Source organism: Natrix helvetica (assembly GCF_964273705.1).
Source record: "Natrix helvetica genome assembly, chromosome: 2".
Classification (NCBI taxonomy): Eukaryota; Metazoa; Chordata; class Lepidosauria; order Squamata; family Natricidae; genus Natrix; species Natrix helvetica.
Window position 1 is genome coordinate 59,168,622 of NC_138552.1, and position 26,754 is coordinate 59,195,375.

A 26,754-nucleotide genomic window follows, 5' to 3' on the forward strand; every position below is an offset into this window, starting at 1 on the left:
AGGCTCTTGAAAGACACAATAATTGTGAATCAAGGAATAATATGCTTCTGTGAAATGAGTTTTTAATTACTGCAGTGCACTGAAATGGTTCACTGGGGCCATAAATGTCATAGCAGAATATATTGTCTAACAATCCTAACATTTTCTCTTTAATGTCGACTGAATTCCCCTCCTCAGTGGAGTTTGTGAAGTAGCAAAAATATGTTGATTTCACAAAGCTTACTTCAGATTTATAAAGAGATATACAGAACTCTAGTTCTATTTTCTATTTTTGTTATTATAGTATTACAAGTTCTCTTGCACTTTCTTTGCCTAATTTACAGGATGCTGAACCTGCAGTCTTGTATGAAGCTTCCAAAGGTGCTCTGTTTTGATAAACAAGTTCATGAAATATTGTTTCTGAAAAGTCAGATGAAGTTGCCCCATTGCCTTCTTTTAGAAACCAGACAAGAACTCAGTCCATGGGCTGTACTTCTACACAGAAGATTCTTCAGGTATTTCCAGTGCAGATGCTAGCTAGAGGAATACCATTTCCTCCAACAAAGCAACATAAAGTCAAGACACCACTTTGATAAACTATAGCAATCATCTCTATGGTACGAGGCATTTTGTCCAAGAGAGAACAGTCATCTCACACAAACCTATAAGAAAAATGCATTCTGGTCATTAAGCATAAAGATAAAAAATTAAGTACACTCCCTAGTTACGGTATTATGTAAATAAGATCTATTCAGTCAAGTGAAAGGAATACAATGTCAATAGCCTCATGGAATCATGATGCTGCTTCTGAGGCTGGATATGCACTGTGATTTTTAAAAATCCGGAAAAGTAGCTGATAGGCATTGTTTCCAAGTTGTACATTCTCATTTCCTTTATCCTTAAGTCACTTTGGCCAAAGATATTTTTGAAGCACTATAAAAACCACTGCAGCCACAAACCTTGGAGGTTTTTATAGACAGGGCATTCTCACTAACTAACTAACAAATTGGTTGTCTAGAAGTGACCACAGCAAAATCATCTAAAAGCTACAATATTCTCATTCTTGGTGCCTTGGAAATACATTCTTGAACTTTTCTAAGGAAACACAGACCCACCAAACAGTCTATTTAAACTTAGGTTTTAGCTTCAATCATGGCTCATGATTGAATTTATTATTAAATGGCATTTATATTTATTAAATGGTCAGTGGAAATGTGAAATGGTCCAATAGCACAGCCAGATTAGAAGCATAGCTTTAAATTGAGTGGGTTGTATAATTCTTTAACTCTTTAGGTGTGAACGTGAATGCATCTGGATTAGCATACACTATGTTGTTGTGCATTAGCAATGTGGTGGTTCAGCATTCTTAAATAAGTTTAGTTATCATTGCCTTATTTTGTAAGCTGCATAATTCTTCCCTAATGAATTGCCAAAATATCCTTCGAACTTTTCTATAATGTGCTGAAGTTTTCTAGATATTTTGGTCTACCTGCTCCATCCTCCTTTCGTAAGTACATAGTTTAAGCATTAAAACGTATCTTGTATCTTAATTAATTGTAGGGCAAGAACCAAGTGATGCTTTAGTAAGCAACATGAGTCAACGATTCTCACTAACAGCTTTTCTTTTGCCTAGTGCAAAAGCCAGGGTTATTTGACAAGAGTGTTACTGGTTATTCACCAGAAATTTGATCTACATAAACCCTGATTAATCATCTTTCTCCGTTAGATTAGAGTCACTTCATCAACACCTAAATGTCACTTTGTACAGACAGTTTTTGCATATATTTTGAGTATATTTTCACACACGCAGAACTTTATTTCATTTCATACATTTGTGGTCCTCAGGATGACATAAAAATTAAAATTAAAAAAAGGAAAGGTGCATTATTTAAAATAGTCTTATAGAGTTTGGCACTCTCCTACATCAAATAAATAAACATCTGAATGTAAGATATTTTGTAGTCCTGCTAATAGTAGTAGTAATATAACGGTATTTTATTATTTAATTTATTATATCTCACACGCACACTCCAAAAGACTCTTAGAGTCTTAAAATATCTAAGTATATTATTAAAATAATTAAATATAAGTCATATTTTAAAATAAATATCTAATCAAGTTCCTCTCTAGTTCATCAAGTGGAACTTGTTTCAGTCATCAGATTCTCTGGTTAGTAATGAGAATAAAATGAGGAAACAAGCCAAGTCCAAATAATAATAATCTAATATTAAGTTTAAAAGATATGATCAATAAAAAGCTTTTTTTTAAAATACAGATCATCTCGATTTCAGAACCATTGTCTAGTTATCAATTTAGCCTGGAATATTAGATTTTTATTTAAGCAAAGATTATTGATAAATGAAATGGCATTCTGACATTTCTTTAGAAGAGTATCATAGGAAAGAATGGCTTTCTTATAAATTATATATTATGCAACAAGAAGAATATAAAGAGAATACGGATGCTAAAGTCTGTGATATAGTTACTGTAGAACAATTGCACTATAAAGAAGAAAAAAGTCATACATTAAATCACTCAGTGACTAATATGGGCAGTCTTTATGTTTGATATTTAAATAGAAATAAATATTTGCTTGCATTACTTGTTAGGGTTATTTTTATCATTTATAAATAGTAATCATACAGTGGGTATTTTTGCATTAATCTCAAAAAGTTATACTTTTTTTAAAAAAACATGGAAACAATTCAAAATGCTCTAGTCTTTTTATTCATGTTATGTTGAGCATTAATGGTATAATCTCAGTAATGATCTATTTCAATTCCATTTGTAGGGGAAAAAAATGAAAATATGCATTTAAAAAATAAGAGAAGAATCTGTGGAATGGGAATGTGGTAGGGTGGGCAAATGCCAAGCAGAGGCAGCCACAACGGTGTAATTGCAGCCTTTTTATGTGCATGGCTTTGATTGTAAAATCATAGCTGACATGATTTTTCTGACCTCCTCTGTGAACACTCCTGAGTTGCATCTTAAATCTATTTAAAAATAAATTCTGAGCATTTCTCAAAACCAAGTACCATAACCCCACTCTGAAAGAAAAGTAATATATATATATATATATATATATATATATATATATATATATATATATATATATATATATATATATATATATATATATATATATATATATATATATATATATATATATATATATATATATATATATTCAAAAAAATTATGTAAGGGTATGAGTTTGTTTAAGACTCAAAAATAGCAAAATTAAGAATCAGAGGATTCATAAATATGCTAAATCTTAAGAGGATAAAAAATAGGCAAGCAACGTAATTCCCAAACTATAATACTGCTAGTATATTAGTCTAATTGTGAAAGTAATTTGCAGCAAAGCTGAGTCAATCAAGTGCATGTTGAAGAAAATAAGCCTTTCCATAGGAAAAGCATATAAAATGAATGACCCTAGGATGAACAATCTTGCACCATGCTCTTCATTCTCTATTAATCAAGGATTTCACTAACGCTGCTAGGCATCCAACAGAAAAACTTTAACTGAAGATGATACTTTCAATTAACTGGAAGTGTGATCATGCATAACTGATCAGCTACAAGATAGAGTCACATTATACGAAGAAAGGCCTCCTGCTGCCAAAATCAGCACCTGGTGCTTAGATTGCAAATGATTCTCTTAGCCTTTGGTCTGAATGTGCAGGAGAAATGAATTCACTAACCAAGAGTGAGCCATAGATCCAGAAAACCTCACCTGCCTTCTCAATGAATTTTGACTGCTTTTAGTATAATTTGACAGCAATTATGTAAACTTGTAAAAGGGTATGAAAGATGTTCACACCCAACTTATTCATCTCAGGGCATGTCAATTCTATAACCTCCCCTCCCCTCCCTCCCTCCCTCCCTCCCGCTCTCTCTCTCTCTCTCTCTCTCTCACACACACACACACGCGCGCGCGCATGCACACACATGCACATACACACACACACACATGGAAGAGACACTTGGAGCAATCCAACATTGGAAACTCCAAGATTACTAAACCCACTTCTTTTTCCCAGTAGAGCGAAAAAAAGAAAAGAGAGCAGAGAATATACTTACACCAACTCTCCATCTTGCAAAGCAAGAGAACATTTTGGATAGAGTGAAAACATGCTCCCTACAAATATCATTATACTCAACAGCCAGCATGTAGTTCTGGGATTTTCTTAATATTGGACTTTTCATTCCAGAAAGAATCAATTTCAGACATTGACTGAGCAAACAGAAAGCTTCTTCCAATATATTTCCCCCTCGAAGACTGGAACATAGTTTCTGATCTTGGAGTGATTAACAAAATAATTTAAAATGTTATGGAACAAACAGCAAATGTGGCAGTTATAGTTGTGATTCTACTGAAATATCTCCTTATAACTTTATCTCGTCCTTAATATTTATTTACTTATTTTTAATCCCAGGTTAAATACTGCAAAGCAAAAATACATTTTATAGATCCCATTCCCAATTAAGATGACCCATTGGAATGACATTATCTTGTTGAGCAAGTGGGTCAAACATCTAATTGTCTGTAAACATTAGCAAATTTTTAAAAAGAAAGGAAGGAAGAAAGGAAGGAAGGAAGACAAGGACCTAACTTCAGGGCCTTGAACATAAACATAGTGGCACAGATTGTGTTTACACTTTAACTCCCAGGATGCTTGTTTCTATGTGTAACAGAGCGTGGTGGAAAATGTGTACCATATTATCAATACATGCAAACAATCTGTCAAGAGTTGATGATGTGCCTGTTCAAATTTATTTTTTAGTACATGCAGCATTCAACGCAAAATGTATTTATAGGTAATGCAAAGGAGTTCAAAGTAATGTTTAATTATTAGCATAATTCAGCCCAGAAAGGACTATTATTATAGAAAGTATATTAGCAGAAATGAATAATAATACCAAACCACTTTTTTCCTCTGATCCCCGTGCACACATTAGCCCTCCAGACAAATTCTCCAAAGTGGTTTTTATTCATAAAAGAGAAAAACAAAAATTGGTAACAGAATGTTAATTAGCAAAAGCAATAGCATATTGCCCCCAACAATCTGGGTCCTCGTTTTACCGACCTCAGAAGGATGGAAGGCTGAGTCAACCATGAGCCAGTGAGAATTGAACTGCCGAATTGCTGATAGCCGGCAATCAGCAGAAGTCGCCTGCAGTACTGCATTCTAACATCTGCGCCACCAATTAGAAAGCAAATCCAAATTTGCACTCCAAATTTAGTGTTAGGCAAGTCATTATTAGGAGAAAGCTCAAAGTTGAGGTGCAACTACCAAGAAGACCCTACCATTGGTCAGCACCTTCTTTGCTTCTAAATCCTCTGAAGCGGTTTGTTAATATCTGAAGAGAAAGTATCAGAACTGAATTTAATTTAGTTCATCGGCTGCTGCTTGCTGGATCATAGGGATTTTAGCCAAAAAATGATCACATTTTTTATATCATTATGTGGGGGAAAACAACAGACGTGTTTCCCCATCTCTAGTGCCATCTTATCTTGCTCTGTCTTATGTTTACTCACTATATTTCTAAAATACCATTCTGATCTCAAACATAGCTTCACATTTGATATATAACATTTTGAACCATAAATCCTCATTAAAAACAATAGCAAACAATCAAGCTACACATTTACTTGCCCACAACAGCTAGATCAACAGTTATTTGCTCTTATTTATTGATCACTGAAGCAATATTGTGAAAAAGCAAAGAACCATTTACAGTATTTTGCCAAGTCCATATATCCGGTTGTTGAACAGCTAAATAAAGATTCTCTGAGACTCTGATCAAAGGCGGGGACTTTCTTTCCTCAATGTGACATTCCCCTTAGTCTCAGGCAAAACTAACCCAGAACACATCCAGTATAAAATTAAACCTCGTTTTAATTATCTAGCTGCCTGTTTCCTCAGCTTAATTAACTTTTCTGAGTGCTTTTCCCCATCACATAGCAGACTGGATCTATTTTGCCTTATTCAGCATTTCATCCTATTCTCCTTTCTCTTGGTTCCTAGGACAACGAAAGCTTTTTAAAGCCCTAATTGCTATGCCCAAAACCAAGATACGGTTTTTGAAAGACAAGTTAGGACAAAAATTGGGGAAATATAGTCATGCATGCTGATGAAAGAGCTCTCCTGTTCTGAACAATAATCCCTTCCAGATTGTAAATGAACAGACTTGAAATATTTAATTATCTTGTTAAATAAATTCAGATTACAGAACTCAAATCCCAATCATTATGGGTCATCAGGCAGCTTTTGATGGTGTACAAATTGACTGCTAATAATAGTAGTGATCAAATAAATTTAGACTAAAATTATACCCAGGTTTACACTCATGCTTTTTATTCCTACAGCTCTACATGCGATTTTGAAAGTCATGTCTTACCATCTTGAAATATCAGATTGATTAAAATACATTAGAAATGTATATAATTTATATATATGCAAGAAAATAGATGCGCATTAACCCAGAATTGCAATGAATTTTAGGTATCTGATGGCTTGTCAGCAAGTCTTTAAAAATAAGACGTTTAATTTTATCATCATTATGACAGCAAGATGTTTTACCATAAAAATAGAGTGTTATATATTTAATATATTTTCTAAACTGTCTTTTAATCTCCACTTTTCTTAAGGTGATCCTGAAGTTCAGTTCAGATATCACACTGACGTGGGGGTTTTGTTTATCATAATTTTGCTGGTATCTCCATTTGCATTACTAATGTGTTTCATAAGAGAAAAGTCTATGGATCTGGGTAAATGGAGTTTCAAGACTAGAAAATGAAGCAACAGTAATTAAAATGCGTCTCATTAGTGAGTAGCAATACATATGGGAAGGATTCTGTATGTGTGTGAGAGAATATATATTTGAGAATGTGTGTTTCATCTTGATTGCATGTTTGTTGTATGTTTTAATTTAATATTCAACCTGAATAATTAAACAGTAAAATTAATTGGATTCCCTTTTATGGCAAACACAGATCCAAAGCTTAATTTTTTTTCATTATAGCAAAAGACTAATATTGCATTTACTCTATTACCCAAAAGGAAGGCTAGGTTTTTCTGAAATAATTCACTTTTAAAATGTGTCATCTTAGTTGAGACTAAAATAAGAAAGGCAGAGAACTAGATAGATTGATGATGGTGGTGGTAGTTGGTCACACTCAGTCAAACATTTAGATTGGATTTGGCATTTGTATCCAACAGTAGTAGTAGTAGTAGTAGTAGTAGTAGTAGTAGTAGTAGTAGTTTGCTTTTTAAAATATGGAAGAGGCGGTAATGTAAAATTCCAACCAGCTGAATACCACCTCTGAATATGGTAATGGATTAGAAAACCCACAGGTATTACCTTCTTACTACACTGCCATTTAAGAATTATATACAGCACTAAGCACTGTTGAAAGAAATTTCCTTCTGGGTTCGGCTCCAAGTGGGGAAAAAGACACTGGAGACATGGAGGCTGCTTGGAAAGATGGTTTTAATGGTGGACAGGACCACATGGCTTGAGTCCTGAACAGAAAAGGTGATCGCATGCTTCAATGTTGGTGGAGAAGAGAAGAGAAGGGCAAGGAGGGGCTTGCTAGGTTTTTTATAATCTGTTCAGTCCCACCTCTCTGTTTCCTGTTCCTGTGTAAGAAATGTATTCTGATTGGTTGTCAGACTCACATGGGCCCATGCAGGGGCAACTCTCTAGGATGAGTCCAGGTTTGGTTGAATTCTCAGAGTTCTCAGATGCCATGTGGTCAGTTGAGTAAAGTGCCAATATTATTATGCCTTAATCCCATCCCCCTGGAGCTGAAGGGGAGAACTCTTTATTATGTAAAGTGGACGAGCTTGGCCTTCTTAATGGCCCATTGACAAAGTTGGGATGGGCAGGAAGCTGCAAGAATTTACTTTGTGTTTAAAATGTGTTTCTCCCTTTTTCACATCCAGGAAAATATAATATTCTGCCTTTTCAATATTTCATTTTTCTGGGAGAAGGCTGGGTGATAACTTTCCACAGCACCAAGTATATGAAGTGGCATAACAATAATTCCTCAGAAGCACCACTGTTTTGGTTGGATGGACAGAACTCTGTTTGAAAGAAGGAAAGGGCTGCCCTTTCAAAAGAGTTGTCACATTTCCCTTCTAAGCAATCACCTTTTTTTGCTTCTTAAACCTTGTAAGTGTCTTGAAAATGACCCACATTTTATTTCACCTCTTATTAGTGCTATGCGGTACTCCATTTCCAAGTCAATTATTGGTACTTTCCTGCCCACCCACTCCTCCCAGCCCTGTTGCAGATTGCAAGTCAACGCTCTTGCAGAAAAACAATCCATTTCTCTCACACAAAGCGGCAATAGCTGCCTGGCCTGCTGCTTTGTTTGATTACTAGACAATATTAAATTAGCCTCTTGGTATTGTGCGTCAATTAGAACGAGGTATTGACATCACCCGGCAAGAAGTGCTGCGACAGAGTGAAAAGGCAAGCACTTTTGTGTTTTCCTACAGTGACCTCTGTCTGAAATTCCACTAACATCTGGTTATTTATATTCAATCTGCTTGGGATCATTCTGTTGGCTGCCAAAGCCTTCTCTCAGCATCCCAGAATCAATTAAGGATCCCATAAATAAGAACATCACAGAGCAAAGGGGGAGGAACGTTAAATTATTTGTGAGACTTGTCCAGCAGCATTCGATTTGTCCAAAGTAAACATTAACAGCACTAGTATCTAATTGTCTCCAGCTGCCTGAAACAATCCTCTACCCCTGCCAAAAATCACTATTTGAAAGTAGGCTTTGGAAGAAAAATCAAATGAGAGGGGGTGGTATTAAAATGCAGAAGAAGGGACTTTTGATCTCTTTCTCCTTCCCTTTGGGGCTTCTGTAACACCGAGTGGACCATCGCAACTATATCCTTAATCATCAGAGGAGCGAACATTATTGACTGGAGTAAATTAGCAAGGATGAACCTCAGCAAAAGCAGCTGTCACAGTGTATGCTTCAGTACACAGGGCTATAGGTTCACTGGGAAAAGCTCTGATTATCAGTTAACTGAAAGCTATAAGGAATAAGCCTTGTCAAACTAAGAGATAGTAGAAGGAGGTGGGGAAAGAATAGCATTTTTTTTAGCCAAGTTGATTCCAATCATTTTGAGAGGAGGATCCATTTTGTTCTGATTAATGCAATTAAATATCTTTTGGTTTCAGAACTTCCCAAATAAATTATGAACTTTCTGTGTTTCAGCTGATGTTCAGGAACTGATTTTCTTTGGGGAGTTGTTTTCCACATTGACCAGAGCCACCTAATAGAAAAATCCATTGAGTTTCCTTTGTCTAAACTCAACAGCAACATCTGCTGATGCTATTAACAGCTTATTGAATATGTTCAGTCGAGTCTGCTTTACATCCATTCTGTGCCTATTAGCAGTGAAAATACAATAAAACCTCAGAATTTGAGAAAAAAAGAAAAGAGGCTGAGAAAAATAAATAAATCGTCAAAAACGCCCAAATTTGTTTTTTTTACTGCTACTACACAGCTGTGTTTTATTTAGTGAACACTTTTATAGCCAATTCATTTACATTTATACGGTGACATCATCTTCAGTGGGACATCTGAACTTGTTTATTGCGGACGCATTGGTGCTCTCTGAGCTGAGATGTTTTCCTGCAGACATTTTGTTACTGACTATTAAGAAAGTGCTAGAAGGAACTGGGTTTTGCCCTCTGTTTATATACAGTAGCTTATCCCGTCAGTATTGGTTTTCTTTAGTGCATTTTGTGTGTGTGTGTGTTTGTAACATTGGTACACTTGGGGTTTGTACCCAAAAGCAAAGTAAGCAGGTAGAACTGAATGTTAGTGTCCACCCAGTTATAAATATCTAGTGGTCATCTAAAATTAATGTTATACATACAGTCCACAATGTCAGTGACAAGACCTGCAGTTTTTATTCACAATAAGTATAATTCCAAATTTTGGGTGTTGGAAAGTACATGACAATGTTTTTTTTTAAAGTGCAACAGGTGTCTTCAAAGAAAAACCACGACAGAATGCATAAATACAAAATGACTGATTGTAGATCAGATCAGACATTTCATAGAAATACAAAGTGATGACAAATGATTTGCCCAAGAACCTGACTACAAGGCAGAGCTATATAATACAATACAATACAATACAATAGTAGAGTTGGAAGGGACCTTGGAGGTCTTCTAGTCCAACCCCCTGCCTAGGCAGAAAACCCTATACCGTTCCAGACAAATGGCTATCCAACATCTTCTTAAAGACTTCCAGTGTTGGGGCATTCACAACTTCTGGAGGCAAACTGTTCCACTGATTAATTGTTCTAACTGTCAGGAAGTTTCTCCTCAGTTCTAAGTTGCTTCTCTCCTTGATTAGTTTCCACCCATTGCTTCTTGTTCTACCCTCAGGTGCCTTGGAGAATAGCTTGACTCCCTCTTCTTTGTGGCAACCCCTGAGATATTGGAACACTGCTATCATGTCTCCCCTAGTCCTTCTTTCTCTTAAGCTAGACATACCTAGTTCCTGCAACCGTTCTTCCTATGTTTTAGTCTCCAGTCCCCTAATCATTTTTGTTGCTCTTCTCTGCATTCTTTCTAGAGTCTCCACATCTTTTTTACATCGTGGCGACCAGAACTGGATGCAGTATTCCAAGTGTGGCCTTACCAAGGCATTATAAAGTGGTATTAACACTTCACGTGATCTTGATTCTATCCCTCTGTTGATGCAACCTAGAACTGTGTTGGCTTTTTTGGCAGCTGCTGCACACTGCTGGCTCATATTTAAATGGTTGTCCACTAGAACTCCAAGATCCCTCTCACAGTTACTACTATTGAGCACGGTACCACCTATACTGTACCTGTGCATTCCGTTTTTGTTGCCTAAATGTAGAACCTTACTCTTTTCACCATTGAATTTCATTTTATTAGATAGTGCCCAATGTTCAAGTTTGTCAAGATCCTTCTGTATCTTAAGCCTATCTTCTGGAGTGTTCGCTATTCCTGCCAGCTTGGTGTCATCTGCAAATTTGATGAGTTCCCCATTTATTCCCTCATCCAAATCATTGATGAAGATGTTGAAGAGTACTGGGCCTAAAACAGAGCCTTGGGGTACTCCACTGCATACTTCCCTCCATGTAGATGCAGTTCCATTGAGGACTACACGTTGAGTGCGGTTGGTCAGCCAGTTACGAATCCATCTGGTGGTGATGCTGTCTAACCCATTCTTCTACTTTATCTAGTAGTAGGTTATGGTCTACCTTATCAAAAGCCTTACTGAAGTCCAAGTAAACTATATCAACGGCATTCTTCTGGTCCACTAATTTTGTCACATTATCAAAGAATGCAATAAGATTAGTCTGGCATGATCTGTTTTTGACAAATCCATGTTGACTTTTGGCTATTACTTTGTTTGCTTCTAGGTGTTCGCAAATTCGTTGCTTGATTATTTTTTCCAGAATCTTTCCTGGTATTGAGGTCAGGCTGATAGGTCTGTAGTTTCCTGGATCTATTTTTTTCCCTTTTTTGAAGATGGGAACCACATCAGCTCTTTTCCAGTCCTCTGGTAGTTCCCTGGTGTTCCAGGATCTCTGAAAGATATAATTCAGTGGTTCTGAGATCTCGTCTGCTAGTTCCTTCAGAACCCTGGGGTGTAATCCATCAGGTCCTGGTGATTTGAACTCATCTAGGGTAGACAGGTGCTCACTTACCATTTTCTTCCCTATTTCAATTTCAATTTGTGTTCCTAATCTGATTTTTGTGGTGCTGCTTTTGACAGGTTGGACTGTTTTATCCCTTTTATATAGAAGCTGGGGTCACAGCAAACGATGATAACTCTTTGTTAACCACATACATTTTTCCTAACGTTCTTTTCTCTGTCTTTCATGTTCATCTACCCCCACAATGCACATCTGAACCCCTTATTCAAGTTTCATTCTCCCAGTTTCCTATTTCTGTTGGATTGCCTTCGGGCACTTCCTATTATATTTCTTTTTTTACAGGGCAGGCAAATGGGAGCATTTAAAAGTGAAACATTGGCCTCTAGTTGCTAACTTTCTGGCATCAGAAGTACTCGTTTTTAACGCTGGCATTTTTCCCAACAAGCTAAGATGCAATACTCTCTGCCAAAGGACTATGCAATTTAAGAGCTCAGACAGTTTTATAAAGATTAATACGCAGGTGAATTACATGTCTATACCAACAAGCTTGATATAGATAGCAGAGAGGTTATCCAAGAGGCTGAATCACTAACTAAGCCATTTTACCTACCTGGATTTTATTGTTAGTTTTATTATTACTTTTTAAGCCAATCTCTGCACACACTGGAAGTTCTATTCAGTCAATAATTCAACCAGCCCAAACCCTCTGGGTCTTCAGCAAGGCTCTAAAAACTTGGCTTTTCTCTTTGGCACGTGGCCAGGGTGACAAATGAGTTGGTATTCTGAAACTGTCGTTTTGATTTTGTTCCTGACGATGTTGTTGGCTTTCATTGTAATATTGTTTTTCTTTGTTGGTTTTATTGATGTATGTTGCCCATGATCAGGATCATTTGAACTGAGCAACTATGTACAAAATGAAAATATTCTAAATAAATAGGTTTATTCATCCTTTCAAAGAGAAGAATCTCATCTCCATTCATTCATATATTTATTTGGGTTGTAATTTGATGAAAATGTTTTTTAACCTTCAGTGGTTAGAATATTTAATATGATATATAAAGAAAATAAAAAGCAAATAAAAAGAACTGATGTTTGAAAATAATAAGAGAATTTAATAACACTTCATTAACACTTCAGAATCAAGATCATGTGAAGTGTTAATACCACTTTATAATGCCTTGGTAAGGCCACACTTGGAATACTGCATTCAGTTTTGGTCACCACGATGTAGAAAAGATGTGGAGATTCTAGAAAGAGTGCAGAGAAGAGCAACAAAGATGATTAGGAGACTGGAGACTAAAACATATGAAGAACGGTTGCAGGAACTGGGTATGTCTAGTTTAATAGAAAGAAGGACTAGGGGAGACATGATAGCAGTGTTCCAATATCTCAGGGGCTGCCACAAAAAAGGGGGAGTCAACCTATTCTCCAAGGAATCTGAGGGTAGAACAAGAAGCAATGGGTAGAAACTAATCATGGAGAGAAGCAACTTAGAACTAAGAAGAAATTTCCTGACAGTTAGAACAATTAACCAATGGAACAACTTGCCTCCAAAAGTTGTGAATGCCCCAACACTAGAAGTCTTTAAGAAGATGTTGGATAGCCATTTGTCTGAAACGGTATAGGGTTTCCTGCCTAGGCAGGGGGTTGGACTAGAGGGCCTCCAAGGTCCCTTCCAACTCTGCTATTTTATTGTATTATTGTATTAATACACTATCTGCTTCCACTTGTAAGAAGTGTGCAATTAGACTCATTGACAATAGCACTTAGACTTACATACCGCTTATATTGCTTTACAGCCCTCTAACTGGTTTATAGAGTGAGCGTATTGCCCCCAACAATCTAGGTCCTAATTTTGCCAACCCTGGAGGGATGGAAAACGGAGTCAACCTTGAGCTGTTCAGAATCGAACTCCTGGAATGTGCAGTGAATTCGTCCTGCAATACTGCATTCTAACCACTGCGACACTTCCAAAACGTTTAAGATTTGTGACTAAACATTTTCAGTGATTAGATTATCAAATCAAGTTTTCAAAAATTACAGTAGCTTTAAATCCTAGGACTATGTTTGTACACATTTTAGGCCTTAAATATGACTAATTATAATTCATACATCTTAGGAGCAAAAGTGTATAATATGGATAAATAAATTTGGGGATTGTTGGGCACATCTGGACTAGTTGGAGCATTTTGTGGTAGATCTATCATAAAATGTGTTATTAGGCAATTCGCCTATTCAGAAAATGCCAGTCATCATAACAAATCTCTGTCCCACACATAAACACACATGCACTGACATAGGCACATACATAAATAACCACAAGATAAATACAGGTAGTCCTTGACTTACAACTAGTTGCTTAGCGACTGTTCAAACTTACAGCGGACCTTCCCAGAGTTACTTGCTGCCTGGATTCAAAGTTCCAATGGCCACCCACCCCCACCCCCCCACTATAGTCACATGACCACAGTTTTGGCACTTGCCCACCAGCCTGTATTTGCAGCATCCTATAACCCTGTGACCATGATTTATGATGTTTTTTGTCCAGTGCAAACAATAGGTTCATATAACAACAATGGTGCTTCACTTAATGACTGCTGGGGAAAAAAGGTCATAAAATCAGGCACCATCTCATGGTGACCCATTTGACAACTGCCATAATTTACAACGTAATTCCAATTGCGGTCATAAATCAAGGATTACCTGTTGGCTTGCCTCAACCATAATCCCTCCCACTGATCTTTGTAGGATTTAGCTTTTGGGGTAGAAATAAACCATTGTACTTCCTTTGTTTTATTGTTTATGGAGGTCTACTCCTGGATCTACCTATGGCTCAGAAGCATTCTTCTAAATAAAGATGATACTAGGGACTGATGTTGTAGATGACAAAGTGCCAGCTTTCCATGTTCTCTTTTATTAAACAAATATGGTGCAGCGTAGAAACGTGCCATGGAAAATGTCCATGGATCCCACACTACTTGTTTCTGAAATAAAACAATTTGGACTATCCATCAGTATAAGCACAACTATTTTAATTAACCTTTCAAAATTGGCTGGAGTTCAATAATCTATCAGATTAAATGAACCCCAAATTTCCTTGTAATTCTATCATCTGCTTCTCTGCTTCTCTGCCCCACTTAATGACTTGTCATGCAGATCAATGCTATACTTCATACCTTACATGTAACCTGTTATATGTCACTGAATTAGCTTTCTTTGTATACTTACATGATTCCATTCACATCATCTTTTTCTTATAAGTCGAGGCTTAAAGACTCTCCTTAAATTGATGCGAAGTAAAATTATGAGATTACTTAGTAAATATAGCAATCCAAATAAAATGTGATTCTTGAAGTAGAACAGTAGATGGCATAATTACCCTGTGGTGCTACAAAAGTCTCAGATGGCTCCTTGCTTTCAGCTGGAATCCAAAGAATGTACATTGTCCGGCCAAAGCTAAGCAATTTAGGGTTTGCATCATTATAATGGAGAAAAGAGAAGTAGAGCCTTAGCTCTCTTGCCAATAACAATAAGAGATAAATAATTTTTGGAGAACATGCAATATAGTATTATTTTACTTTTAACTAAATTGTTTAAACCAGGGATCAGAACCTCTGCAAGGATTCTCAGTCATCCAGGTCATCATTGTCTCAAAGGTGCTTTTTCATAAGGCAACTGGACTGGTTTTTTTCCTTACGGAAGAAGAATAAAACCTTTCATTTCTCATCCAAGAAACTTCATTAGTTGTGATGGCAGGGAAGATGCAAGGGACTTGAGGGATCAGAACAGTCTACAGAATTGTAGGAAGATGCCGTGGTGGTATGACACATTCACTACCAGTCAACTATAGGGACTCAAAGTAGAGTTTAGCATTTGAAACAATCAGCTGAATCAGTATTGTTCACCAATGGCAGTCAAGCTAAAGAATTAATACAGCAAGGAGAGCTATACACAGATCTCATCTACAGTATAATTAAAGAGGAAAAGATCATTTGCCCTGCTTAGGGTGGGGGTATAAGGTTCACTTGTTGCACTCCTTAAATCAACTGCAACATTTCCTAGCATCGCAGACTTGCAACTGCATGAGCCCAGGGTTTTAAAAAATCAGCTTTTTAAAGTGCAACATGCAAGTTTCCTTCCACGTGGCATATCGTTAGGGTATTGCATCAGTAGCTGAAAAATATTGAGGAAAAGGAAGAAAGAGCAGGAAAAATGATGAGGGAATATTCAAATGAACAGTTTGGTTCTGGGCCTTTTGGAGTCATATAAAAACTTGTGGTCTCAAGATGAATCCTGACTGAAACTGAAAAGCTGGATAAAGGGTGAATCCTGGCTGAAGCTGAGGCTGTATAAAGCCATGAGATATACTATATAGGCAATAAATTTGTAGAAGTCTTTTAAAAATATTTAGATATTCAGTTTGGACCAAAAGGGTTTATATGCCTTCAAAAATTCACTTGGGGGCAATTTGATCCCAATTTTGGATTGGCATTTTAAGATTTCAGGAGGAATACACTTGAATAATTAAAAGTGAAATGCCAGCCAGGTCTCTTTCTGGAACCTTATTGAGATATGAACCTCTCACATACCTCATCATACATCAGTCTTTTTCAGAGAATCTTGTGGCCTCTTGCTTTTATGGGCTGATTCATTTTTGTAACTGAGTAAAACAAATAAAACTATTACTTCAGTCAATGTTTGTGTATATGGTGTCATTCTGCACAAGCAATTTACATATCAGGAAACAGGAGAATCATGTTTGCCTTTCCTAAGGGAGGTGGAGCTGTTTTCATCTCAGTTGTGAGCTTTTTAGTGCCAAGCCTTAAATTGTTTGGGTTCTTCTTAATGTGAGGGAGGAATCTAAAAATTATAGTTTACGAACCATGGTTAGAGGTTTATGTATGACCCAGGCCACTGTGGTTTGGTAAGTAAATCATATTTGAATGATCAAGCTTTATCATAATGTACTATACGAACCTTTAGCTACCAGATTATTGCAGTTTAGACCTAAAAATTGTGTCAAACGAAGACTTGTGTTGGATAACCCTCGTTTCAGAATATTTGGCATCCCTACATCATAGCAATAATGTTACCCGCTCATACTGATGTGAAGATTTGCATTTTTGGAATTATTTGGAAGAAGGGGAAACATTCATGCTCTCTACCAATGACCCTCCTTACCCTCCTAGACCAATGCCTACTTGGTCTTAACTTAGAGCTGGACCACAGATGCCAAAACTAAATAATAATTCTTTCTTATAGAAGGAAGTGAAGGAGGACCTGACTTACTTATGTATTAGCTTCATGGAGTATACTAATGCAGTGCCTCCCCTTAAGGATCTGATGTAGGCACTTAACAGCAATCAGGTACACATCTGAACTGCTATGTTACATGCAAGTGACATACAGAACAAATGAAATTCATAATGAGTTTTTCTTCTCCTTTCTCTACACTGTTACCCCTCATAACCGCCAGAACGTCTGTAGAGCATTCACCAACTTTAGAGAGATGAAAGTCAGTAGAATGTAGTCATTAATATGTTAGGCTAGGAGCTGAAGCAGCCCATCCTAAATCATGGAAGCTCATTGGGGGGCTTTAATTCAGTCACTCCCTCCACCCAACATGTTGAGGGGGGGTGGAAATAACAGAAAGATGTGCAAGATAAACCAACTTGAGGTCCTAAATGGAAGGCAGAGTACAAATGTAGTAAAAGAATATGTTCATATACCTAATTCTGAAAGTATAAATTTCATAGGAAGAAAAACCCACTGTATTATAGATGTGACTTTCAAGGAAATAATTGAAAGGTATATAGCATTAGCTATAATGCTACAAAGACAATGCATACATATTCTGCTAAGCAATAATGCAGCTAGTCTGATTTTGACTTAGCTGTAGACTGTGAACTTGGTCTTTTAGTCTCTTAAATCAATATTTACAGCTTAGCAAATTCCATGAGATAAATCCATTGAGATTTATATAATACTCGTTGATTAAGAAAATTGCGACTTTAGTTCAAAATGTAAATGCAGTCTAAAACTAGCTTACCTGACCATTTAAGACATGCAGAAGTCTGGATTCAATTTTTCTACAATGCAAATTGAAACTTCAGTTATAAAAATCTTTCCTCCTCCATACAAATAGTAAAATGGCTGTATTAAAGTGTAATGAATATAAGCTATGTAATATTTGTCAAGATCCATTGTAAAATCCCTTTATTATTATTTTTTTCTGGGACACATCCTTCTCCAAATAGTGCTTGATAACTCTCAGCATGACATAAGCATTAGATTTGATGGATAAATATTGTGCTATGTCAGCTTCTCCTCAACAGCATTCAGTTACCAGGCTGATAGATTGATGCAGGCAGACTGTTCACTTCACACATTCCTTTGCAGTTCAATGGAGACCTTGCCCTCTTATGAAGCATTCTTTGATCCTGGAGACCTTGAAACTGTGCTGATACATTTTCTGTGTCACCATCTTACTTCCAATAGAGACATAAATTTCACAGGTTTTAAGTACTATGAATTCTTCTTGGGGAAAAAGAGAAGACATTGCATTCTGGACTTAATTTAGAATATTTCTTTCCAAGCTATGCCTCCATATTGGAAGATCTTGTCTTTCTGTATATATGCCATAATCTGATAGCCTTTCTTAAAGTTAAAACACATATATCATTTTTATTCGATATTTTCACACGAACAAAAAGGGAACAAAAAAATAAGATCAAGCGAAAGAAAAGGAGAAAAACGTAAACAAAATATATAAAAAATAGCACAGGTAATCCTCGACTTATGACCTCAATTGAGTCCAAAATTTCTGTTGTTAAGCATGATATTTGCTGTCTTTTACTCTATTATACATCCTTTCTTGCCACAGTTGTTTAACAACACAGTTGTTAAATGAATCTGGTTTTCCCATTGACTTTACTTGTCAGAAGGTCACAAAGAGTTAATAAATAATCAGAATAGAGCTGGAAGGGACCCAGGAGGTCTTCTAGTCCAGCTCCCTGCTCAAGCAACCATTTCAGACAGGTGACTGTCCATTCTCTTCTTCAAAAATTCCAGTGATGAAGCACCCACAACATCGGAAAGCAAGCTGTTCCATTGGTTAATTGTACTCACTGTTAGGAAGCTTCTCCTCAATTCCAATTTCTCTCCTTGATTAGTTTCCATCCATTGTTTCTTGTCCTGCCCTCTGGTGCTTTGGAAAATAAAATGACCCCCTCTTTTTTGTGGCAGCCTCTCAAATACTGGAGTACTGTTATCATGTGTGTTCCCCGCCCCCACCCTAGTCCTTCTTTTCTCTAGACCAGCCAAACCCAAACCCAAATCCTGCAACCATTCTTCATGTGTTTAAGCCTCCAGACCTTTAATCATCTTAGTAGCTCTTCTTATGCACTTTTTCCAAAGTCTCAACATCTTTTTTGTAATGTGGTAACCAAAACTGGATGCAGTATTCCAGATGTGGTCTTACCAAGGTTATATAAAGGTGTACTTATACTTCATGTGATTTTGATTCTACGTCTCTTTTTATGCAACCAAGGATTATATTAGCTTTTTCGGCTGTTGCTGCACACTGCTGACTCTTGGTTAAATGATCATCCCCTAAGACTCCAAGGTTCCTCAGGACATCCCAGGACACTGCAACTTTCATAAATAAGAGTCAATTGCCAAGTGTCTGAAATCTGATCATGTGACCATGGGGATGCCGCAACAGTCATAAGTGTGAAAAACAGTTATAGTCACTTTTTCCAGTGCTGTTGTGACTTCGAACAGTCACTAAATGAATTATTGTAGGTCAACAACTACCTGTATAGATAGGGGAAAAAACAAGTTCCAATCCCTGTTAGAGAAGTTAAAACACATGTTATTTATTGCCCAAGAAATCACAATTTTTCAGATAATGGTTTTTTTTTGGGGGGGGGGGCATTTGGTGGAAGTAAGCTGATCTAAAGTATTAATATCCCTGTTTGCCTATGACTTCAAAGAAATCTATTTATCTGCTCTTTTCAGACTGGAATTGTGCCAGAATGTATGTTATTATGTGAATAAGGACCAAATTATGTTTTGTCTCAACAATTTCCTGTTATGCTTTACACCATTTAATCCAGGAAATACAGTGGAGGAATGACTAAAAATAGAGCCAGATCTCTAGTCTGATGTCAAAGAGCTCACATGGAACTAATTGTGCCCATAAAGTGTGTTTTTTTTAACATGATCACGCATATTATTTTGATAACACATGCCATACAGAAATTGAAATCAAAATATATACCCAATGACAAAACTGAAAGTTAGGGAAGTTAAAGATCCCACCATTTTAAGACAGCTATAATTTAGTTTAAGAAAATCTAGATGTTAATCATTCTGTAACATGGGCCCATTTCCAGCCTTCTGGAACTTCCAGGAGGCCTATCATCCCCCCCCCCTTCCCAAGCTTCCACGTGGGCCCTGCACTTACCTCGCATCCAAAATGGGCCACGTGGAGACACCTGGGAGGGGAACAGTGGAGTGGGCAGAGCTAGCCAGAGGTGGGATTTGGAGGTTCTCTGAACCGGCCATAACATTAGCTATGAGTTCTTCCAAACCCAGGCGAACCTGTAGCAGCTCTCCCCTACACGCAACCCTGGGATTGCAAACATTGTCCCTCCTCAATTACCAACCCTTTCCAAAGCTATCAGTAAGAGCCAGGTTTTAATGGCTCTCCAGAAACCAACTGGATGGGAGCCAACCCTATCTGAGGAGGAATGCTGTTCCAAAAAAAGGACAAATCCCACCAGTCTTCTCAAACTTCCAGCTTCATGGATATTGTTATTTTCAGAATTACCCTAGTTTTCAACATAATGAAAACATTCAATGAGGTTCTCTCTGAGTTCACTGTATAGATCAGTGATAGCTAACCTTTTTTCCCATTGTGTGCCAAAAGCGGGGGGGGAGTGCAGGGGGGGGTCATGTACGGTTGTGCCCACACCCATAATGCTATGCATGCGACTTCAGGCTTTCCTGAAGGCTCCAGAGGGCAAAAAACAGCCCTACGGCCAAACCGGAAGTTCATTCCCAAACCTCCGGTTTGCCCGTAGGGTTAGGGAAGCTTCTGGAGGGCGAAAAACAACCAAAAAAGAAGGCCGATGTCAGCTGGACAGCCCATGCATGCATGCTGGAGCTGACAGGGCAATACCTTGCATGCCCTAACAAATGGCTCCGCGTGCCACAGGTTCTTCACCATCACGGGTATAGATCATATGAATGTAGATATTCTGCAATACTCTGTGTTTGAGTGGAATTTTTTTGCTATGATGTTGTCTAGGCATTTATCTTATCTGAAGAAGATGAACAGAAAATTCTACAGGAATAATTTCAGCAGAAAGCAAAAGATGAGGGAATTACCTGGTCTATGAAAATATACTTCCTCTTCTCAATGTTTCAGCTGGTCTCAGCCCAGCCATCACAGTAAAAAGTTGACTAATAAAAGAAGTTTCATTTGAACGCACATTCAAGAGCCTACTTTATTTTCAACTGTTAGACTTGATGCAATTGATTGAAAATCACTTTTGCTTTTATTCTCTATTGATCATTTAGAGCTCAGCAGTTTATATGAGACTCTTTGCCCAGAAGGGAAAAAGACAATACAGAAGTCAGTTTGGCTGGCCTTGCAGTGAGAAATTAGATCACTTGCTATATGTGTTCTACCTGTAATCTCCTGATCACTTCCTCTGGCAGTGAGAGCCTAGATTCATTATTCAGACATGAACAATAGTCAGCAGCAATTGAGGTTATAAGTTTGTTCAATTGGTGCAATTAAATATTTGCTTATCTTGTTAGTTTGTTTTTTTCTTGGAGTCCCTGTCAATTTGGCCTGGAATGGAACTTCACCTTTATCATACTACCTCCATGTTAAAAATCAAAACCAGGCCATTTCATTTTCCCACCAATAAGAGCAGTTCTGCTAGTTCAAGTGGGAGGACACTTTTTCTGCTGGTTCTGATTTTGGAAGCGGGTGTGTGAAATTATCTGATATGCTTTGCAGATCCTCTGGAAATCTCAGAAAATACCACTTGCTCTTAACAATGTTGTTCAAATTGTATTGAGGTAGTTAACCCACTGCTCCTTCCTCAGTTTATATTACACTAAAACTGGGGAGTAAATTCCTTACTGGAGAAAACAAATACCGGTAAGCATTTGCAAATTGCAGCTTTGGGGAGAGTGCTTGAATTTGGAGCATTGATAAGCTATTGGAAAATGCAGCGTCCTACCACTGTAAGCCCATTAGGGATACAAGCTACTATGTCTGGGGTATGATAATTACAGATGGTGGTTCTTCAGAAAACTCAAACTATTAGATATCACATAGTGCATTTCCACATACTTGTAGCCCAGATATAATCACCCTACCATTGTTTGGAAAAATCTGATCACCCTCTCCTGCTGCCAATTATGATGCATTGGTTGGGAACAGTGGTGGGATTCAAACATGTTTACTACTGATTCTGTAGGCATGGGTTGGTGGGTGTGGCATGGCTTGGTGGGCATGGTTTGGTGGGCATGGCAGGGGAAGGATACTGTAAAATCTCCATTCCCTCCCCACTCCAGGGGAAGGTTACTGCAAAATCCCAATTTCCTCCCAATCAGCTGGGACTCAGGAGGCAGAGAATAGATGGGAGCAGGGCCAGTCAGAGGTGGTATTTATCGGTTCTCTGAACTACTCAAAATTTCTGCTACCGATTCTCCAGAACTCGTCAGAACCTGCTGAATACCATCTCTGGTTGGGAAGCTGTCAGTCTCTCTAGGTGAAAACTATCTAGTTGAAAACTCAGTAGAGGTGTAGAGGAAGGGAGGAAATATCTTTCCTGATGCTTTTGGAGCAGCCTGTGCTGTGCTACCACTATATGCTGTCCGAAGTCTCAGGATATAACCTGGAGCAGAGGTGTAATTTTCTCCAAGTGTAGTAGCCACTTGTCCTGCCCCATTTTAACCAGACACGATCATGGGTTTCATCATTATAATTAAGAAAAATACTGAAACAATAGGCAATTCATCCACCAATCTCTTTATCTTACCAATTCTGTGCCTTATAAATTTTCTGAAGCCAAAACAATTTTTTTCCTCCAATTCTGGGCTAACATGATAAGTAAGAAATAGCTGCCTTGCTATATAGCTTTGTTCCCACTGAAATCAATGAGTTTTGCAGTGTCCAGTCTGAAACAAAACTTGCTATTGCTTAAAACAAAACAGAGACATCGTTTAGTGGCTAAGGGCTACATTTTACATCTTTTGGAGAGCTGATGACTACAAAGTGGATGCAAAATTTTGTTCTAAAGTCAGTAATATTTTAATGCTAAAATCAACCTTAGTATTAAAGGTAATAAAACTATTTACTCTGCACTTATTAAGTCAGGTGAATAAAGAATTGGGAAAGTAAAGTGTGACATCATTTATATAAGTAACTTATTAACTTAAAAGCTCTGGCTTGAACTAGATTGAGAATTTAAAAACCCAACCCAGATCGTAACAGCTGCTTGTTCTATAGAAGCTGCTTGTTAAAGGAAAGGAAAGCCAATTCATTTCTTTTCCACACCAATCTCACTTCGTTAAAATGGTGAGGAGAAAGCATTCTTCTAGTGACTCAGATTTTCATTACAAGATTCAACCCGGCTTCTGCAAATCAAGTGATGAAGTATGTCGCCTTAGCCCTCGTGACAGCACTGGATCAGTGTTCATCAGGTACACTTAGAAAAATTGCTTTTATTCCTTTTTCTGAATATTTTGACCAGGTAGTTTATTATGATGGGCTTATCACATTGTAGCTTGGAAGCAGTGCTCATAGCTTGCCCACTTTACAGAACATACTGTGAAATGATGCTTCTGCATTAGGAAGCAGACTAGCACATTTTAAATGTATTTGTTTGCTATTTTTAAACTGATACCAATTAATACCGTGTTTCGCTGAAAATAAAACAGGGGCTTATTTTCTTTTTACTCCTGAAATAAACACTTGGCCTTATTTTCGAGGAGATCTTATTATTTTCGTGGTGAAGGAGGCGGCGAGCGTCGTCACCTCATGGCTGCTGTTGCGTTGCAATATTTTAGGGAGGGCTTATTTTCGGGGGATGGTTTATTTTAGTGCATGCATTCAAAAGCCCGATTGGACTTATTATCCGGGGAGGTCTTATTTTCAGGGAAACAAGATAGTTGCACTCGAAACTCTTAGTTTCATTTAAAAATGAAACTATGTAAGCATGCTAAAAGAACTAATGAAAATGAATCAAGAGAAAAGGCAGGCACAAGTAGGCACTGCCCTACTTTTCTATAATTTCAAAATAATACTTTAGCATATTTAATTTTTAAATAAGGAATTAAAGCGTGACTGCATGATTTTGTTTAATCTTGCATCTCTGCTGATTCTAAGTTAACACAAAGGCTAACAGTTGCCATAATATATTAAATAAGTATAACAAGTATAAAGAACACTTGTCTATGATTTACCATTCTTCTAGGGTAGCGAAACTAAATTTTCAAACTGAGATCAGTTTGGCTACTCCATGCACCAATTAAGTGAGCTATAGTTCAGAAAAGCATATGCCCTTTAATAAAATGTGATAGTTTGAGAAGTTGCTATCGGACTCCTGTTTTTGGTCTAAATTAGCAAAATTTAGTACAATTTTCTACATGAGTTATTCCATATTCTATAATAAGCATATCAATAAAGTTGCGTAAGAAAGTGATTTTTCTAAATTATTGCTTATTTTAGAATCACACTGAAGAAGGCAATTGGAAATCATTTCCATATTGAATATTGCACCATTAAAATATATAAATGGGTCAGTAAAGTCATAAGGAGTTGACTCCAACATGGTTTAGCATCGTCTATTCTTTATAGTATAGCCCAGTAACATTGTATAAATTCTTAGTCTGAAATACAGCTTCAAACATCATAGTGAATTGGATCCATACTGGCTGCAAAGGATATTTAAACAACATCACAATGTCAATATCAGGTGAATTAAACAGTGTCACCTTTAGTATTTGTCTGTTAAGCAGGGGAAGAGGTTGAAGCTTGCTCAAGTCAGGAATGGAAATATAATAAATAACATCTGAGACAGGAAAGAGCAAATTACAACCTTCAAGTCCCTTTCAGCCCACATCCCTATTATCGGAATTCCGAGAGCCAGTTTGGTAAGGAGATAAAGGCACCAGGCTAGAAACCTGGAAATTGTGTTCTAGTTCAGCCTTAAGCACGAAACCAACTGGGTGACCTAGAGGCAGTCTGACACTCTCAGCCTGAGGAAGAAAGCAAGGGAAAAATGCTTCTGAAATCTTGCCAAAACAATTGCAGGGACTTGTCCTGGCAGACACCAGGATTCAACGCTCACCCGAAGGCACAAAAAAAACCAAAAACCTAAAGAACCTCCCAGAATTGTTCCACCATCAAAATTCATCAAAAACAAAGAGATGACTTACCAGTATATCACAGAAGTGAGTACACCCCCTCACATTTTGTAAATTTTTAATTATCTCTTTTCATGTGACAACACTGAAGAAATGACACTTGGCTACAATGTAAAGTAGTGAATATACAGCTTGCATGACAGTGTAAATGTGCTGTCCCCTCAAAATAACGCAACACACAGTCGTTACTGTCTAAACTGCTGACAACAAATACTTAAATATTTACAAATGTGAGGGGATGTACTCACTTCTGTGATATACTACCTACCTTACTTATTTACTTCCCTCTTATTCCCTCTTATCCTCTATTTTCTTTTTCTTTTTTTAAATAATAGCAATCATTCTTCCATCCAATGGCTCCAGCTCTAACCCAAATGTGTTAACACTGTTTGGTGGAACTTTTTCAGGGCAGAAATTTCTGAACCCCCGTCTATAGATGCCAGAAATTAAATTTTCCTGCATCTGTTCGACCTTCAACAGAAACAAGGACAATGAGAATCAGGAATTTCTCCTATCCTGCCTACGCTCTTTGGTTTCATATGTAAAGTGAGAATAGCAGTGCAATGGGAATGATGACCTTTTGCCAACCTAAGGATGACAGAAGTTGCATGAACAAACAATTTTCTAGAATCAGCTCCTGATACCTGACCAGAAACAGAGATCAAATTTCAGAAAATGTTTTATTCATGCTTAACTTTCCAGACAGTGTTAGAAACCTGTCTTTACACTGCCATCTGAAATATACCTTTGGGGATCATATTGTATCTGACATCAGAAAATGACTGTCAGGCTGTCAGCTTTTGTTCACAAACTATATTTTACTTCAAAATGCAGTAGATTTTACACTGCTGCTTTGACCTCACCAAAGGAAGTTTCTAGCAATGGTACAATCATTTATACAAGTACACACCTTGATATGTCTCTGTAATGATGAAGTACTTGTAACTTGGGGAACTAAACTGAATCAATCTAAAATTATAGTGATGTAACAGGCAATATTGGTCTGGATCACATACATGTGGTATCAAAATGGATATTGCCATGATATGGTTTAATGAACATGCTATAATGTCATTGGACTTGTGTTGGAAAGACTTTTAAAAAACCCTGTTTTCCACCAGAAAAACACTCTTAATACACTGGTTTTAAAATATATAAATGTCCCCAACATTTATACTTTGATTCAAAGACATATTATTTGTTTGACATTTTGTCCCTATAACAAGAAAAGTTCCATGTGTTGAATTTCTTCACATGCAGCTAAATGTTTCTTACCAAAATATAGCTGAAACTCCCACATAGTAGATGGAAAAAACCACAGGGACTGTCACACTGCAAATGTTGTTGATCTTTTTTAGAAGTTTCTTATCTCTGTAAATATTTGATGAGAATGATATATTCTCCTTAAATTCACTTATAAATATATTTAGATAAAAAATATATGTTATGGGGCAGTTTTGGAAAGGTGGTACAACAGTACGTATCTTAACATGTCTTTTTGTCACCAAAATGTCCAAGGTACCTGCAAATTTCTCTTACCTCCAGTCATTTGCCACTAGATGGCAGCAAGGAGATTTTTTTTTTCCTGCTGTCATGTACCAGTAGTTGTTATGTGCATTCTGTGCAGCTCATGCAAAAATGCAGACTG

The 26,754-nt window shown here is 37.2% G+C and overlaps 1 protein-coding gene across 1 annotated transcript in view; it reads left to right on the forward strand.

Annotated features, from left to right (window-relative positions):
- The first annotated feature begins 23,163 nt into the window (after positions 1-23,163).
- The window catches only part of GRAMD2B (GRAM domain containing 2B), a 58,755-nt gene continuing 55,164 nt past the window's right edge, over positions 23,164-26,754 (forward strand). The window contains exon 1 of the mRNA XM_081940268.1: positions 23,164-23,381. Within this exon, the coding sequence (XP_081796394.1) occupies positions 23,254-23,381 (128 nt within the window). The 5' untranslated portion in view covers positions 23,164-23,253. The remainder of the gene's footprint in view (positions 23,382-26,754) is intronic.